At 36.6% G+C, this 19,825-nt stretch overlaps 1 protein-coding gene across 4 annotated transcripts in view; it reads right to left on the bottom strand.

The window, feature by feature from the left end:
- LOC309958664 (protein argonaute-3) overlaps positions 1–19,825 on the bottom strand; it is a 128,049-nt gene that overhangs the window by 10,627 nt on the left and 97,597 nt on the right. For all 4 annotated transcript variants that reach the window (XM_082834748.1, XM_082834747.1, XM_082834749.1 and 1 more), the window contains 5 exons: positions 9,958–10,117; positions 8,609–8,699; positions 5,071–5,265; positions 4,605–4,739; positions 2,136–2,237 (listed from right to left, as the gene is read on the bottom strand). In XM_082834748.1, the coding sequence (XP_082690874.1) occupies positions 2,136–2,237; positions 4,605–4,739; positions 5,071–5,265; positions 8,609–8,699; positions 9,958–10,117 (683 nt within the window). The remainder of the gene's footprint in view (positions 1–2,135; positions 2,238–4,604; positions 4,740–5,070; positions 5,266–8,608; positions 8,700–9,957; positions 10,118–19,825) is intronic.

Below are 19,825 nucleotides of genomic sequence, written 5' to 3' on the forward strand. Positions count from 1 at the left end.
CTCAGCTCCATGGAGGCTAAGGGATTAGAAAGAATCAGAACGGACTAGAGAAAGACTTGTGTCATCTCCCCACTACTGACATTCTGGCAGTCAGCAGTGCCAGATGAATTAGAGTCCTAGAAGGAGGAGGGGAAGGAGGTATCTCAGAGGCAGGCCATGGTCCCCTCCCCTACTCAAAACACTGGGACCAAAGCTCTAGAGCCTGTCTTGGGCAGGTGGAGAGTAGAAGGAAAAAGCCAAGCTTTAATTTTATTTGTAAATTTAAGTTTTAAAAATGAATGGGAATTTTATCTCAAAATAAAATGGGGAGGGGAGGAAACGGAACTAAGCTGTAAACACCAATATGACCAACATAAATGTCAAGAAGTTACAGAATTTGGCCAAAATGTTGTTAAAGGATCTGTTGTTCACTGGTAAAGTTAAAAGTAGTGATACAAAAAAATTATCTCATACTGGTTAGGAATGATTCGATTTTAATTTTAGCTGTTAAAAAATAAGACTCCTCCTTTTGATCTCAGAGAAGTTAGAAAAGTCTAATAAAGCTGGGAAGACATGTAAAGAACGGTCTTTGGGGACTTTCCTGGTGGCACAGTGGTTAAGAATCTGCCTGCCAATGCAGGGGACATGGGTTCGATCCCCAGTCTGGGAAGATCCCACATGCCGTGGAGCAACTAAGCCTGTGTGCCACACTACTGAGTCTGTGCTCTAGAGCCCGTGAGCCACAACTACTGAGCCCGTGTGCCACAACTACTGCAGCCCGTGCGCCCTAGAGCCTGTGTGCCACAACTACTGAGCCCATGCACTGCAACTTCTGAAGCTCGTGCACTCTAGGGCCCATGTGCTGCAACTACTGAGCTTGCATGCTGCAACTACTGAAGCCTGCACACCTAGAGGCTGTGCTCTGCAACAAGAGAAGCCATGGCAATGAGAAGCCCACACACTGCAAGGAAAAGTAGCCCTCACTCACTGCAACTAGAGAAAGCCCAGAAAGTCCCTGTGAAATATTCCTGGTTACTTGCTGACTAGAGCAAAGTTTCAATTTGGTGTCCCCCCAAAATACTGGTCCCTAAAGTTTCTGGTTAAATACATTGGAGAAATAGTCCTGTCTTGAAAATTCATAACAACCATTTGCATATCAATGGTATCCAAAAGTTCTAGAGTAAAAAAACAATCTGTTTGACCAGCATTTCTAAAATTTACGTGAATAGAGAACCTTTTTTCCCCCTCCATTATATTAACTAAAAAGTCATAGCAGTAGGGTTCCTTGGGATACATGGAGAGAAACTTAAGGTTAAAATATGTACTCGAATGATAATAGATTTTATCTCAGAAGGTACTTTTAACTTTGTTTTGCTGACTGTTACCACCCACCATGAAAAAGTACCACATTGACTGTAAACGGAAGCAGTTATAAGAACATATATAAATGAGTAGGACAATAATTTTAAAGCCCTAAGAGTGAAACTGTGGTTAGTGTATGTGGGACATATAAAGCTTTAAGATTCAGATATACAGTTAGCTACATCTTCCTGAAATTTCTATTTTAATCAATGGCAAGTAAACTAAAATAGTTTTGGGCTACATTCTCTCAGGTATCCTGCGAATGTGGATTCACTCTCTGCTGCTGGAAAGTTTGAGAAGCACTGAATTACAGCTTATGTTTTACTAAGTATAGCTAACAAATTAACAAAAAGATATTCTGAAAAATAAGAAAAGACTTAGAATTATTTAACTGAAACTTAAAGCTGTAATTCTACAACTAAACTCTTTCACATGCTCAATATCTGCCAGTAAGTGTCAAAGTTTTCTATGAAGTATTATTATCAAAAAGAATATATCAAAGGAACAATCAGGTATTTTAGATTTTTTTGAAGTTTTGCATTAAATTAAGGACACAGTTTAGGGAGATGCCTTCCATTAAAACACTCATATTCTGGTACTTTCGTAGAAATAAGTCCCTCTCAAGGTGAAAAAGGGGATATGATTTAGTTACTGAAAGTTTCATTCTAATTTCACGTGGAAACAATCTGACGTGTAGAGAAGAATATTTCTTTCTCTCTTTTCTGAGATTTAAAAAATATGCCTAAGAATAGAAGTTCCTGAATAAAAACATTTCACCCAAAGTATAGGCTTACCTGTATTCCAGCATGGCTACAGAGGTAAAAATCAAACTCATACGGGTGTGTAATGTCTGTATCAACTGTTGTTCCAGCTGGGATATTGCCACTTCTTCCGACCTAGATTGTTTGGTCAAAGTTTAAACAAACAAGACAAAGGTAAAGAATGTGTCTGAAAGCACTTTTAAAAAGATATAAATACATAGGCTGATCCCATGTTTCACTATTTTCGGCTTGAAATATTACTTAAGCAGGCATTAAGGGCAGACCTTATTCTAGTCCTAGTTCCTATTCTTAAATGTTGCTGAAAGTGAAAGCTGATAACAAAGTTATTAGTTTCTACTGATGCTTAGCTGGTAGTTGATCGTAATACGGATAGAAAACTTAAAAAAATTTTTTTAAAAAAGTTACGTTAAGTGCTCCAATTTATGATGTCTGTGCAGAGCAGGTACTCTTGAATGTGCAGTTTTATGAAAATTAGCATTTTTCTCAGAGAACCCTATATTTTTAGAGGGAAAGAATGCTGACCACAGCATCAACTAGAGTCACCATTTGTTAACCATTTATATGCCAGGTACTTTACATACGTTATTTCTAATCCTCATAATCCTGCAAGTTAGGTATTATTCCCATTTGTCTGGGGGGAATCTACAGCTCAGGAATACAAAATAACTCGCCCAATAGCATACAATAAAGGGCAGAACTGAGAGTCAAACATGGAAATGACTGCAAAGGCCCTATTTCTTTTATTTTATATTAGCAGTTTCAACATCTTGTAAGAAAACAGACACCATGATTTTCTCTGAGTAATACATGATGTAAATGAAAAAGTTCGAAACTCCTGATAATGAAAGTCTCCTAATAAAACACTTTAAATGCATATACATACTTACCTCTACCTCCTTATCCCTAACATATTTAAAATCATTAATTGTAAGTCGAGGTTTACAAGGCTAACAAATCAGAGACTCTTTTACTGACTCAGACATTATTTCTGCTGTGTGAGGGACTGTTACCAGGTGGTGGCTGGAGTTATATCTGTGTGGACCAACCAGCTAGCTTCACCAAATCACAAAATAAAGAAAACAGTTCATAAACTACTAAGTTATGCCTATTTTTAACACACAAATCTCCTAATTAATATATATTTAAAAGCTTTATTCTCTTTAGAGAGGCGGCAGAATGCCTGGGTTCATATCAGAGCTCCACCAGTTTCTAGTCATGAAATCTAGGGCACAGTATTCTCCTCTCTGTGCCTATTTCCTCATTTATAATTATCTCTCATCTATTATGATTAGTAGATTTAGAGCAAAGATGAAAGAGAAGCCAACAAATGAAGGAAAGGCACAATTAAACATCAGTTGCAAGAAATCATTAAATCTAACTTAGGTTTTCCTGATCTAACTTTTGAAGAAACCTTTGGTTTTCTAGGTACAGAAATGTAATTTGGGGCACAGGCCTTTAACAACATGGAGGCCAAAATACAACTATCATTACTGCTATTAGAGATGTGGTATAGGACAGTGATTAAGAGTACTCTGGAGCCAGACTGCCTATTTTGAGTCCTAGCTCTACCAATTTAACCTCCATGTGCCACAGTTTCCTACTGTGAAAAATGGGGATAATAATAAGTACCTCATAGTGTTGTTTGTGAGGGTTAAATGAGTTAAATTTATAAAAACTATCCAGAACAGTGCCTGCCATTATGCCCTCTTTTTCTCTATCACTACCATCATTACCACCACTCTACAACTAGATAACCTCCACTGAGTGCTTAGCATGTGCCTAAGCACCGTTCTAAGTACATTACACATTTTAATTTAAAAAAAACCCTTTCAAAAACCCAAATAAGGCAAATATTAATATTATCCAAACCTTGCTCAGAAAGAAACCGGCACAGAGATGTTAAGTTACTTGCCCGAAGCTACACAACCAGTGTAATCAAAGACCAAATATGTACCAAAGACAAGACACACTCCTTTCTTTTTCAGTCTTTTCTATTGATCCCCTTTCCCAAGGGGACTCTGACCCTTGTACTCCTCAGATTTCTCTGCTCTAAGGTTTACAGGATGGGGGCAGAGCACTGAAAATGAAAGTTAGTTTGCATGAATTTTCACTAATCACTCTAGAATGTCCCTAGCTTGTAAAATTAATTTTTACAAGATATTTAAAAAATAGAACATACCTTTTTTCTTCTGAACATTTAAGGAAAATATGAATAAAAAGAACAATTTTAAAACTATGAGTTTCTTCACAACAACAAAAAAGTATAATGGGATTTTGAACATTTGGAGTGTTACTAGAAATTCTAGAAAGTTAAAAATTAACTTATTTTGATGCTCCTATACTCATAATCAATCTGCTTTGCTGTAACCTACCACTATATATCAGAAGCTCTGCTGTTGGCAGAGAGCCTTTGTTAAGTGCTCTATGAACTATGTTAGATGACCTTTGCTTATAATAGTATTACAATAAATGTAAGATTACCCTTTCAGTCCTATCAGCACAAAATAATCGAGTGTGATGTCTCTTCTGAACTACAATGTAAGTTATTCCAGGTTGATAGTCTTTCTCCAAACTGATGCAGGCTTCTCGAATTGCTAGTAGTTCATAATATAATACCTAGAGAAGATGAAATGGAAAGATTTGATCTAGTCAGTTGTTCTCCTATACATATTTCAAAGTAAGACAATGATTTAGACTTAGAATTTCTTAAACTCATCACCTCACAGCTAATTATACTTCTCTATTCCATTTTAACTATTATCAGAGCATGGTTTAGCGATCAAGGCTTACATATCCAGTAAATATTTTAAAAGGGAAAATCTAAGGAAGTATCAAAATTTGACTTTAGGAACTCTCAATTAAGGCTCCTAACTTCAGAACCAGACACCATATTATAAACACAGTATCTGATTTAACCACAGTATGATGAGAATCCCAGGCAACCAACCTGCCTAAACTGTCCCTCTGAAACACCATCCCGATAAAAGATGATACGAGTAGGTTTGAACCGAGTTGACTTATAAAACTGAATGAGAAGTTCTCGGACCATGGAGGCAAGGTCCTGGATGATCTCCTGTCGGGGTCTCTGAACTCTTACTGTAGCACAGTATCTGCTTGGGTGGGCATCCATACTACCTACAACCTAGGTTGAAAAAAGTAAAGAAAACATAGAAATTAAGGTATTCAAAACTATATGAATATGAATTTTACCATAAAAAAGTTTAAAAAAAAAAGGATTTCATTTAAATTTGTATTTTATTATAACCTTAACTATTTATCACAGTTCATTTTGAAAGTAATAAAAATAGATAATTCCAGTGAAGAACAAAATAAAAGACACAGTCTAGGGTCAAGAACTATTTTCCCATAAGTAGGCTGTACTTTATATTTAACAATTTGGCTCTAATTTACAGATGTTGCTGGTAAACCTAAATATTAGTAAGGATAGAAAGACAAAGAGATGTACACAGAGGAAGGAGATAAATAAAAAAGAAGGTCCATTCAAACTCTTGATTTCTCTTTATAGCTCTTACAGTTTAGCAAACTATCCCAGAAGCCATATTCAAGATGACTTTGGCATTACCTTAAAAACTCTTATGCTTCATAAATTTTAAATCTTGGTTTTGAGAACAGCTATCTTAATTTTTTCTCTCTGTCTCTTAATATTGTTATGTGATTGGAGCAGAGGGAACTCTGAAGCATGAACTTATAAGTTCTCCTTGACTGTAGTCACTCATAGATCTACTGAAGCATGATCACTGGAACCAGAATATTTAAAAGTGTTCACACATCACTGATCAGAGCCTGGGCCAAGAACCAGCTGGTTATTCTACCTCCAGTTTCTCCTTCTTCCAGGGTAGTATCTATAACAAAGTCATGCTTCAAAAATGGACCTCTGCACCTCCATGTTCACTGCAGCATTATTTACACAGCCAAGACGTGGAAACAACCTAAGTGTCCATTGATGGATGAATGAATAAAGAAAATGTGGCATATACATACAATAGAATATCATTTGGCCATAAAAAAGAATGAAATCTTGCCATTTGTGACAACATGAATGAACCCTGAGGGCATTATGTTAAGTGAAATAAGTCAAATACCATATGATGCCACTTATATGTGGAATCTAAAAACAAAAAACAAACAAAAAATCCCAACTGATTTCACAGATATAGAGAACAGACTGGTGGTTGCCAGAGGGGTGGGGTATGGTTGAAATGGCTCAAAAGGTACAAACTTCCAGATGTAAAATAAATAAGCCATGGGGATGTAACGTACAGCATGGTGACTATAGTTAATACTGTACTGCATATTTGAAAATTGCTAAGAGAGTAAATCTTAAAAGTTCTCAGCACTTGCAATTCAGGGGATGCCAGTTTGATCCCTGGTCAGGGAACTAAGATCCCAACATGCCTTGGGGCAACTAAGCCTGGGTGCCACAACTAGAGAGCCCTCACGCTGCAACTACAGAGCCCACGCACTGTGAGCCCACGTGCCACCAGGAAAGATCCTGTGTGCCACAACTAAGACCCGGAGCAGCCAAAAAATTAAAAAAAAGTTCTCCCCATAAGAAAAAACTTTTGTAACTATGTATGGTGACAGATGTTAACTAGACTTATTGTAGTGATCATTTCACAATATATATGAATATCAAATTATGTTATACACCTGAAACTAAAATAATGTTATATGTCAATTATATATCAATTAAAACATAAATAAATAAAACCACACTACTTCAAAAGAGTACCTAAATTCCTGTCAGTAATTTAAACATCTTATTAGAAACCAAGATATGGAAAATTCTTACATTTCTCTTCAGTCTTAGGTCAGATTAGAAAATAACCAAGAGTTTTTTAAAAAGTGAGCTACAACTTGTCTACTTCTTTAGGTACATGGAATTGTATCTGCTTTTTAAAATCTTCTCTAAGTAAAAAAAAAAAAAAAAAAAAAAAAGGAACCTGACCATTTCTTTTCCACTGCTAAAAATAAATCCATACCCCCTCTGATGGCAAAAAAAGCCTTACAAAATCTTACAAGCCTCACAGTCTGCTATGCTACATTCCAATTCCCTGCATTTGGAATTCCTCAACACACCAGATTTTTGCAATTTTAATTTACATCACTATCATGGTAGTATCTATTATACTATATGGCATTTATTACTTACATTGTTTCTCACACTAGTCTTTAAGTTCTTGGGAATAGAAGATATATAGCAAAAATAATCAAATTCTATTTACAAGACCTCTGATAATTATAAAAGAAAGTGAATATTTGGTAGAAATGGATTTAGCAAAAAAGGACAATGACAACCCAGAAGTCCAAAAGAATTTAAATGTGCTTAAACTTCCTTGGAAAACAACCCTAAAATAGCAAATCCAAAGTAAGTCTTTAGAAATTTTGTATTATTTTATCTTCTCTAGGAACATTTTAATGAATATCAGAGATTGCTCAATACTACCTCTAGGACACTTGAAATATACACAATTTATGCATAACATTAAGAATACAAAGAAATATAATTTATTAATAGATAAAAGTCAATTTTCTTCATTATGAAAAGAGCTTTGGAAAAATCAGTGAAAAATTTAATATTACTATCATTTTCAAGGAAAGATGAAGATTTATCAGATTTTTAAAAGTAAAGATTATAATGAATGATAGAAAAAATATATAAAAAGTCTTACAGTTTAACTTCTGAAATTTATCAAGTATGCCTAAAATATGTTGACATTTTCAAAATGTTGGCGTTTGTTAAAATCAAGCAATTTTCTTTCTTTCTTTCTTTTTTTCAACATCTTTATTGGAGTATAATTGCTCTACAATGGTGTGTCAAGCAATTTTCAAGTTGGGTAAAATATCATCTGGCTTTATGAAATTTATAAGAAATACACTTTTGAACTGACACAGAAAGGTTACAAATATAAAGGTGGGCAAAAGATAGAACAGGCAGATGTTAAAAGTAAGAGGAGCAGTAATAAAGAATTCAAGTGCAAAGTATAAAACTGGACAAAGATGAGATATTTTATACTGAAAAAAATGCAATCCAGCAAACTTATATGTAATGCATCTTTCTGTAACAAAGACACTACTGAAATACATAAACAAACTCTGAATTACAAAAAGTAACTGAAAATATACAACCATGGAGAGCTCAAACAGACAAATTAAAGTAGGATACAGAAGAGTTGAGTAATATAATTAATAAACTTCATTTAGTAGATATATACAGAACTTGCAGCCTCCAAACCAGAGAATAATCATTCTTTTAAAAAACCCAAAGAACATTTGAAAGTTGGCTCTGCATAGATTTACATATAGATATATATATTTATAAAACTTTATAAACATATTTTTTAAACTTTATATTTATAAAAGTTGGTTTCAAAGAAAATGTAATTAAAATTCAAAAAGTTAAAACCAAAATGTTGATCTTTGTCTAAACTTTAGATAAGATAAACCTGTCTAAAGATACTCACAGCAGCAATAGAAGGCTTCTTCCCATCACCAGCTGGTGGATGAGTGACATCTGCTCCCAAAAAGATCACTGGTTGCTGGAACACAGAAGGTCTTAAACACAGTTTTAAAAAGAGTTAGATCATTTTTTTCATTATTCTTTTACCTATTTCACACTACTGCAACACAACTGCAAGTTGCTGGCATAGCACAGAGGAGGTCCGTTACAGACAACTTCATAGGCTTGAACTACTGACAGCTTTATTCTCTTAAATCATGAATCTCTAGTAAGAGGAGTATTCAGAGCAGTTTTCTGCCTTAAGCAGTGGTGCTGGTGGTTGCAAAGGTCAACTGCTGCTAGCATTCTTAATAGGCATAAAATGATAAACTTCTTCATATTAATCCACTGATTTGTATCAATAATTCTTTAACCTACTTACATTTTAAGCCAATGTAATCTCTCAAGGAGATAAAGAATCATTAAACCACATTGGAAGGGATTATGGGACTCTACTACTCCCCCGCCTCTGACCAAAAGTATAAAATTTGAGTAACATACATTTAATAGTCATAAAGTAGCTAGCAGTTCATTTTATTTTAAAATTGTATCCTTTAAGATTCAAATGACTCTTAGTTCTTGGAGTTGTTGATAAAATTCTATATTCATGTCATTTATGAATCTCATATTTAATAGGGATGGGAAATAGAGGCAGTATGGAAAAACAGGAAAAAAGAGTTTCTGTGTCAACAAGATATTTAATTTTTTAGAGCCCTAGTTGCTTCAACTATTAAAAGGAAACCTGTTGTTCAATTCTCCAAATAACAGCCTCTTCCCCAGCACCCTATTTCTAGGTCATTACGTGTCGTACTTCCTAAGAGCTCTTAGACATGATGGTGATATAACAGTAACATCTGTTGTCCCACTGACTCCACCAGGAGTTGATATGGCTTCCTTAATTGATTTACTTAATTGACATGCCCCCCATCCAACTCCACCCAAAGCCCCTAAAGGAGGGAAGAAAGGCTTCCCTCACTTTCTAGGTGAGTGAGTTGCCTCATGACACCAGCTTCAAGATGACTACCAAACAATGAGAAAGTTCTTCAAGCTGGGCTCTCCAGTGAAAAATAAATAAAATTCTCAATACTTTCTAGCCAGGGACGAGGTACTTTGCACACTAAATGAAAATGGAGATGGGAGGGGATTTTTCATAAAGAAATCTTGTAAATTTTGCCAATCAAAACTCTTAACTTTTTGCCAAAATGTCTACTTATTTCCCTTGGCAGGAATCATCAAAGCTGTCTCTTACACAGGTGTTAGATATGGCAATACAGAGAAAAATTAATATTTTATTAGGTGATTAGCTTATCTTACCTTTGATGAGGTACAAGAATATTATTGATCCCTCCAAGTTTAACATTTATCTTTAGGCACAGGTTTGAGAGAGTTTGAGGGGATGTTTTTATTACATTCTTGACTTGAACACACTGTGTAGCCATACCCAAAAGTGTATCTCCAACACGTTTCACCTCCGCTGTGGAACAAATACAGATACCTCTGGTTATAAAAAGGCAAATTTTACTGAAAATTAAGCTGCTATGTATGTTTCCCCTTGTGAAATACATCACTGTATTACAGGATACCAAAACTTATACCAATACTGAAACAGTGCTATTAAAATTAATTTAAAGTATACTGCCTTTTTTTTCAGCCATGCTGCGCGGCTTGTGGGATTTTAATTCCCTGACTGGGGACTGAACCCGAGCCCTCTGCAGTGAGAGCGCGGATCCTAACCACTGGACCGCCAGGGAATTCCCTATACTGCCTTATTTGATGATATAAATGTGCAGAGTTTTGAGGGCATTCAAGAGTGCAATTAGTGGGACTTCCCTGGTGGTCCAGTGGTTAAGAATACGTCTTCCAATGCAGGGACGCAGGTTCGATCCCTGGTGGAGGAACTAAGATCCCACATGCTGTGGGGCAACTAATCCTGTGTGCCGCAACTACTGAGCCCATGTGCTCTGGAGCCTGTGTCTGCAGGTCACAACTAGAGAAGCCCTCACGCTGCAATGAAGACCGAGCGCGGCCAAAATTAAAAAAAAAAAAAGAGTGCAATTAGTAATATACTGTCTATCTTAAATGTTTTAACTTGATATCTAGCCAATTAAAATAAACTAGATCTTTTTTTTTTAAACTAGATCTTTTGAATGAACTGTTTCCAGCATTTGTGAAAACTGTGTTCTACAATATACAACTATAAAATATGAAAAATAATCCTAAAAAATAAAGTATACTTACTGCCTTGAAGATTAGCTTAAGTATTTAGTGATAATTTTTTCCAGTTGTTTTCTTCATATATAAGGAAGCATACTTTTGTCTTCACAAAAATAGTATAACCACAATAACCGAAAAACCAGAGAAAAATATCATACATAAACCCTTATTAGTATTTAATTGTACTCTCTTCCAATAAGGTTCTCATTTGCATTATTTTAATGCAGTTGTAATCACAGTATACTTATAGCTTTCTATCCGATTCTCTAAACTTTAATTTAGAAATATAGAGGTATTACTGTATAAAGGCTTTTATCCTGTTCCTTTCCTTATCCTGTTTCCTGTTCCTCTCCCCCTCTCTGCCATTGTAACTACCATAGAGTTTGGTGTCCATAACTTCTTCTTTTTTTTTTTTTTTTGCAGTACGCAGGCCTCTCACTGTTGTGGCCTCTCCCGTTGCGGAGCACAGGCCCTGGATGCGCAGGCTCAGCGGCCATTGCTCACAGGCCTAGCCGCTCCGCGGCATGTGGGATCTTCCCGGACCGGGGCACGAACCCGTGTCCCCTGCCTCGGCAGGCGGACGCTCAACCACTGCGCCACCAGGGAAGCCCCATAACTTCTTATATATAACACATGGAAAACACTTTTAAACAAAAACTGAGAATATACTATACACTCTATTGTGTAACTTGTCATATTCACTTAATAATATAGTATGTTCTGAATGCCAATATATAGATGCCCTTATTATTTATAACAACAGCAGTTACTTTGTTTTTAAATGCCATAAGGTATCTAACCACTACTCATACACCTATGAGTAGTGGTTACACCTACACCTATGAGTAGTACACTACTCATACTACTCATACACTACTCATATTTTTAACTTTTTCCAGGTTTCCATTATTTCAAACAATGCTATGAATAACATCCTTGTATATTTAACTTTCATTTGGTTGTATAACTATAGCTTCAGGATAAATTTCTACAGGTAGAATCGAGGGATCAGAGATATATATACTTAACATTTTTATAGATACTGAAAATTTGCCCTCTAAAAAGGTTTATTAATTCATTCAACAAATATTTAATGAGCCACTTAATACATGCTAGTACTGTGCGAAGCTCTGGATATACAATGTTAAGTCAAGAGAGACATTGTTCTTGCCCTCACAGTGCTTATAGTCTAGTCAGAGAAATAGCCATTAATTAAATAACTTCAAATTTAACATTGTAACTGTGAAACAACATAAAGGAGTGGTAACAAGGTGCTGTAAGATATTAAAAGTGAGAGAATTTGACCTTGTCAGGGAGGTCAGGCAAAGCTTCCCCAAGGAAGGGATGTCTGAACTAAAATTCAAAAGAATGTGTGTTTACTTGGTAAAGGGTGGAAGATGGATTATGAGAAGCAATACAGGTAGAAGGAAGAGGATAAACAAAGAGTTTCTGTGGGGAAAAACAAGCATAAAGTGAGCTGAATTCTGAAGAGGTAAGAAGTCATGGATTAGGGGCTTCCCTGGTGGTGCAGTGGTTAAGAATCCACCTGCCAGTGCAGGGAACATGGCTTCAAGCCCTGGTCTGGGAAGATCCCACATGCTGCGGAGCAACTAAGCCTGTGTGCCACAACTATTGAGCCTGAGCTCTAGAGCCCTGAGCCACAACTACCGAGCCCTCGTGCCAGAGCTACTGAAGCCTGCGCGCCTAGAGCCCATGCTTCGCAACAGGAGAAGCCACCGCAATGAGAAGCTCGCACATTGCAATAAAGAGTAGCCCCCGCTCGCCACAACTAGAGAAAGCCTGTGTGCAGCAACGAAGACCCAACTCAGCCAAAAATAAAAAATAAATAAATTTATTAAAAAAAAAAAGTCACGGATTAGAACATGCAAACCCTTGGAAGATAATCTTAAATATCAATTTTACCAATTGTTAAATGAAGAACTACTGAAGTGGGGGTGATAGGGAAGGGGATAAAATCAGATTTGTACTTAAAAATACCATTCTGGACATTAACTATAGCACCAACACACAAAAGATTAGAAGTCATCATTTCCATCTTCACAACAACAACAAAAAATCAACGACTGAAAATCAATGACTTGTCTTAGTCTTAGATCCATCAGAGAAAACTTCCACCCCCAAAACAGGTGAATACAAAGAATCACAGCCAAGATCAGCTTATTAGAAGCAGAAGCTGATGAAGCCATTAACTGCAGGAACAATTAAAGACTGACTCCTGGGAATTCCCCGGTGGACTAGTGGTTAGGACGCCACACTCTCACCGCCAAGGGCCTGGGTTCAATCCCTGGTTGGGGAACTAAGATTCCACAAGCTGTGCAGTGTGGCCACAAACCAACCAACCAACCAGCAAAACAAAACAACATGTACAAAAAACCCCCACACACTAACTCCTATAACTCAATAAGAAAAAACCCAAACAATCCAAATAAAAATGACCATAGGACTTGAATAGACATTTCTCCAAAGAAGATCTACAAATGTTCAGTAAACACATGAAAAGATGTTCCACATCACGAATCATTAGGAAAATGCAAATGAAAACCATAAAGAGATACTACTTCACACCCAACAGGATGGCTAAAATAAATAAATAAATATTGGCAAGAACGTGGAGAAACTGGAACCTTGTACACTGCTGATAGGAATGCAAAATGGTGCAGACTCTGTACAAAACAGTAAGGCAATTGCTCAAAAAACTAAAACAGAATTATATAATCCAGCAATTTCACTTCTGGTAATATACCCAAGAAAAGTGAAAGGAAGGACTGGAACAGAGAGCTGTATACTCATGTTCAAAGCAGCATTATTCACAATAGCCCAAAGGTGGAACTAATCCAAGTACCCATTGATAGATGAATAGATAAACAAAATGTGTATGTACACACAATGGAATATTATTCAGCCTTAAAAAGGAAGAAAATTCTGATACATACTATAACATGGATAAACCTTAAGGACATTATGCTTAATGAGATAAACAGTCACAAAAGGACAAATACTATATGATTTATTCAGTCAAATTCATAGAGACAGAAAGTAGAATATAGGTTTCTAGGGGTTGAGGGAGGGGAGATGGGGAGTTAGTGCTGAGTTTCAGTTAAGGATGATGAAAAAGTTCTGGAGATGGATGGTGGTGCTGGTTGTATAACACTGAATGTACTTAATGTCACTGAACTGTATACTTGTTAAAATGGTAAATTATTGTTTTATATATTAGTATATTTTACAACAAAAAAGGGGAAGAAAATTCTGATACATACTACAAAATAGATAAACCTTGAGGACATTACCCTAAGTGAAATAAGCCAGAAACAAAGGGATAAGTATTGTATGATTCCATTTATATAAGTTACTAGAATAGGTAAATTCATAGAGACAGAAAGTAGAATAGAGGCTACCAGGTGTTGGTGGGTAGGGGAATGGGGTGTTACTATTTAATGGGTACAGAGTTTCTGTTTGAGATGATGAAAAAGTTCTGGAAATGGACAGTAGTTATGGTTGCACAATGCTGTGAATATACTTAATGCCAGTGAACTGTGTACTTTAAGGTGGTTAAAATGGTAAATTTTATGTTATGTATATTTTATCACACATATACACAAAAACTTGTTTAAAAATAGTTAATTCAGGGGCTTCCCTGGTGGCACAGTGGTTGAGAGTCCGCCTGCCGATGCAGGGGACACGGGTTCGTGCCCCGGTCTGGGAAGATCCCACATGCCGCGGAGCGGCTGGGACAGTGAGCCATGGCTGCTGAGCCTGCGCGTCCAGAGCCTGTGCTCCGCAACAGGAGAGGCCACAGCAGTGAGAGGCCTGTGTCCCGCAAAAAAAAAAAGAAAAAAAAAAGTTAATTCAGGAACACTCCTATGAAAACAGTACCTCAGAAGGAATGAAAACTACAATCAAACTTTGGCACCTGGGACTTCCCTGGTGGTCCAGTGGTTAAGACTCTGCGCTTCCACTGCAAGGGGTTCAATTCCTGGCGGGGGAACTAAAAGCCCGCATGTCACGCAGCGCGGCCAAAAAAAAAAAAAATGACACCAAGTGACTGATTTATAGAAGGCATCACCTACACCAACATGAGACAAATGTAGAGGTCCCAAGGTTCTGGCAAAACAGGGCAGGACTACAGAAGAAACTGAAATACAGGCAGAGCACTCAATAAACAAAAATTAAATTTAAAAAGTGGCAGATGATGAAAGAGTTTTTCTATGAAAAAAACAAATGGGATGACAGCTATAAAGGTGCTGTTTTTGAAAATAAGAATTCCAGAATGATTTAACACTCTAAACTATGTGAATAGATAATTTGATTTATAAGTAAACATAAGCAAATAATTTTTTAAAAAGTGAAGGGGAAATATGACAAATAAAAACTAAGGGAATCTGTTGACAGTAGACTTGCCTTGAAAGAAATGATAAAAGACATTTTTCAGAAAGAAGGAAAAGTATACAGGTCGGAAGTCCAGATCTATATATAAAAAAAAGGTCAGAGAAGGAATAAATAAAAGTAAAATAAAATCTTTTACTTTCTTATTCTTAACTGAACTAAGAGATACTGTTCAAAATAATAATAGCAACAATATATTGTGTGGTTACAACTTATGGATAGGTGAAATGAATGACAGAAATATTGTAAGGGGGAGGGAGGAATTGGGAATACTTTGTTCTAAGGTATCTACACTATCGGTGAAGTGGTACAGAATTATCGAAAGCAAATTCAGATTAGTTGTAAGTGTATACTGCAAACTCTAGGGAAACCATTAAAAGTAAAAAAAAAAAAGTATAATTGATGTAAGAGAGAAAATGGAATAATATAAAATGCTCATTTAAAACCATAAAAAGGAGGGGCTTCCCTGGTGGCGCAGTGGTTAAGAATCTGCCTGCCAATGCAGGGGACATGGGTTTAAGCCCTGGTCCAGGAAGATCCTACAAGTCGCGGAGCAACAAAGCCTGTGCGCCACAACTGCTGGGCCTGCACTCTAGAGCCTGCGAGCCACAACTACTGAGCCCGCGTGCTACAACTACTGAAGCCTGCGCGCCTAGAGCCTGTGCTCTGCAACGAGAAGCCACCGCAATGAGAAGCCCGCGCACCGCAACAAAGAGTATCCCCGCTTGCCACAACTAGAGAAAGCCCACGTGCAGCAACAAAGACCCAATGCAGCCAAAAATAGATAAATTTATTTTAAAAAAAACATAAAATGGAGAAAAAGAGGGGAAGATAAAATATAAGACCCAGGGACTTCCTTGGTGGCACAGTGGTTAAGACTCCACGCTCCCAATGCAGGGGGCCTGGGTTCGATCTCTGGTCAGGGAACTAGATCCCACTCGCATGCCGCAACTAAGAGTTCACATGCCACAACTAAGGAGCCTGAGTGCCACAACTAAGGAGCCTGCCTGCTGCAACTAAGACCCACCGCAACCAAAAAAAAAAAAAGACCCAAACTACATGTTGCCTACAAGAAACCAATTCTAAAATAAAGTGATACAGAAAGATATACCATGCTAACACCAAGAAAAAGAAAACTGAAGTTGCTGTATTTTTTCACACAAAGTAGATTTCAGAACTAGGAAGATTAACAGGGATAAAGAGGGGTATTACATAATAATAAAAGGGTCAATTCTTCAAGAAGACAGGACAATCTTTAACATGTATGCAGCTAAGAAAAGAATGCCAAAACAAGTGACGCAAAAACTGATAGAATTGCAAGGAGAAACAAACAAATCCACTATTATAGTGGAGACTTCAATGTACTTTCATCAGTAATTGACAGATCCAGCAGGCAGAAGATAAGTGTATATTCAATAGCTGACTTGAACAGTACCATCAATCAACTGATTCTAAGAGTCATTTATAAAATACTTCATTCAAAAACAGCAGAATACACATTCTTCTCAAGCTCACGTGTAACATTCATTAAGGAAGACCACATTATGGTCCTAAAAACACACTTTGACAAATTTGAAAGAACAGAAATCATACAAAGTATGGTCCCAGACCACAGTGGAATTAAACTAGAAATCAATAATGGAAAGATAGCCAGGAAATCCCAAAATATCTATATATTAAACAATATAATTCTATGAGACATGGATTAAAGAAAAAGTCTTGAGAAATTTAAAAATATTTTAAACTAAATGAAAATGAAATACAACTTACCAAAATTAGTGTGATGCAGTGAAAGCAGTACTTAAGAGATAAATTTATGGCACTGAATGCAGAGAAGAAAGATCTAAAATCAATAATCTATGTTTCTACCTTAGAACGATAAAGAAGAACAATATAGGCCTAGAACAAGCAGAAGGAAAAAAATCTTAATTAGAGCAGAAATCAATGAAATTGAAAATAAGAAATCAACAGAGGAAAATGAAGGAAACCAAAAAGCTAGTTCTCTGAAAAGTTCAAAGAAATTCATTAACTTCTAGCCAGACTAATCAAGAATAAAACAGACAACACAAATTATTAATATCAGAAATGAAAAAAGGGTCATTGGCCCCAAGGACATTTAAAGGATAATAAAAGAATATTATGAAAAACTTTAGGCCCACAAATTTGTTAACTTACATGAAGTGGACCAGTTCCTTGAATGACACTACCAAATCTCACACAGAAGAAATAGGTAATCTGAATAGGTGTGTACCTATTAAAAAAACTGAATCAATAATTAACAACTTTCCAAAAAAACAAAGTACCAGGCCCAGATGGTTTCACTGGCGAATTCTACCAAACATTCAAGGAACAAATGAAACCAATTCTCTGCAATCTCTTCCAGAAAACAGAAGCAGAGGAAATACTCATGATTCTGAGGCCAAAATATCCTAATACCCAAACCAGAAAAAGACATTACAAGAAAGGAAAACTACAGATCAACATCTCTCATGAACACAGATGCAAAATCTTCAACAAAATATTAGCAAATTGAATCCAACAATGTGTAAGAATTATATACCATCCCCAAGTGGGATTTATCCCAGGCACGCAAGGCTGGGTTCAATATTTCAAAAATCAATTAAAGTAATTAATCACATTAAGAGAAAAAAAAGAAGAAAAATCATATGATCATATCAACAGATGCAGAAAAGGACATTTTGCAAACTCGATCATCCATTCATAATAAAAACTCTCAGCAAAACTAGGACTGGAGGGCTTCCCTGGTGGCGCAGTGGCTGAGAGTCCACCTGCCGATGCAGGGGACACGGGTTCGTGCCCCGGTACGGGAAGATCCCACATGCCGCGGAGCGGCTAGGTCCGTGAGCCATGGCCGCTGAGCCTGAGCGTCTGGAGCCTGTGCTCCGCAACGGGAGAGGCCACAACAGTGAGAGGCCCGCGTACCGCAAAAAAACCCAACGAAACAAACAAAAAAACCTAGGACTGGAGGGGAACTTCCTCAACTTGATAAATAACAATTATAGAAAGCTTATAGCTAACATCATGTTTACTGCTGAGAAACTAGATGTTTTCCCCCTAAAGTCAGAAACAATGCAAGAATGTCTCCTCTCACCACTGCTATTCAACATCGTATTGGAATTCCTAGCTAACGCAAGGAAAAGGATATAAAAGTATACGGACTGGGAAGGAAAAAAATAAAACTGTCTTTGTTCATAGAGAACATGACTGCCTATGCAGAAAACCCCCCAAAATTGACAAAAGCTTCCTGGAACTAATAAGTGACTATAGCAAGGTTTCAGGATACAAAATAAATATACAAACATCACCTGCATTCCTAAATACTAAAAATGAACAACTAGAATTTAAAATTAAAAACACAATACCATTTATAGTAGAAAAAGAAAAAAACAATATACTTAGATATAAATCTAAATGAGGAAAACTATAAAACTCTGATAAAAGAAATCAAAGAAGCTCTGAACAAAGAGATATTCCATGTTCAAGGATAGAAGACAACATTAAGATGTCAATTCTTCCCAGCTTGATCTATAGATTCAATGTAATCCCAACAAAAGTCTCAGCAAGTTATTTTGTGATACTGACAAACTGATTCTAAAGTTTATATAGATAGGCAAAAGACCTATTAGCTAATACAACAGGGAAGAAGAAAAACAAAGTCAGAGAACTGACATTATCTGACTTCAAGACTTATCACAAAGCTGAATTAATCAAGACAGTGTGGTTTTAGCAAATGAATGGACAGACAGACCAATGAAACAAAATAGAGTCCAGAAATAGACTGACACAAATATAGTCAATCATTCACAGAGTAGCAAAGGCAATTTCATGGAGAAAGATAATCTTTCCAACAAATGGTGCTGAAACAATTGGAATCCACATGCAAAAAAAGAAAAAAAAAATCTAGATACAGACCTTACACCTTTCACAGAAGTTAAGTCAAAATGGATTACAAACCTATATGTAAAAAAGGAAAACTATAAAACTACTGGAAGATAACACAGTATAAAAACTTAGACTATAACACCAAAAATGATCTGTGAAAGAAAAAAATTGATGACTTTATTAAAATTTGGACTTCATTAAAATTTAAAACTTGTGCTCTATGAAAGACACTTAAGACAAGGGCTTCCCTGGTGGCACAGTGGTTGAGAGTCTGCCTGCTGATGCAGGGGACGCGGGTTCGTGCCCCGGTCCGGGAAGATCCCACATGCCGCGGAGCGTCTAGGCCTGTAAGCCATGGCCGCTGAGTCTGCGCGTCTGGAGCCTGTGCTCCGCAACGGGAGAGGCCACAGCAGTGAGAGGCCCGCGTACCGCAAAAAAAAAAAAAGACAAGCCACAGCCTAGGAGAAAATTATCTGCAAAATAGGTATCTGATAAAAAACCTGTATCCAAACATACAAAGAACTCTTAAAACTGAACAATAAGAAAACAAACACATCAATTAAAAAATGAGCAAAAGACTGGAACAGACATTTCATCAAAGATATACAGATGGCAAATAAGCACATGAAAAGGTGCTCTCTCTCTCTCCCTCTCTCCC

This window comes from Leucopleurus acutus (assembly GCF_964270905.1).
Source record: "Leucopleurus acutus genome assembly, chromosome: 2".
Taxonomy (NCBI): domain Eukaryota; kingdom Metazoa; phylum Chordata; class Mammalia; order Artiodactyla; family Delphinidae; genus Leucopleurus; species Leucopleurus acutus.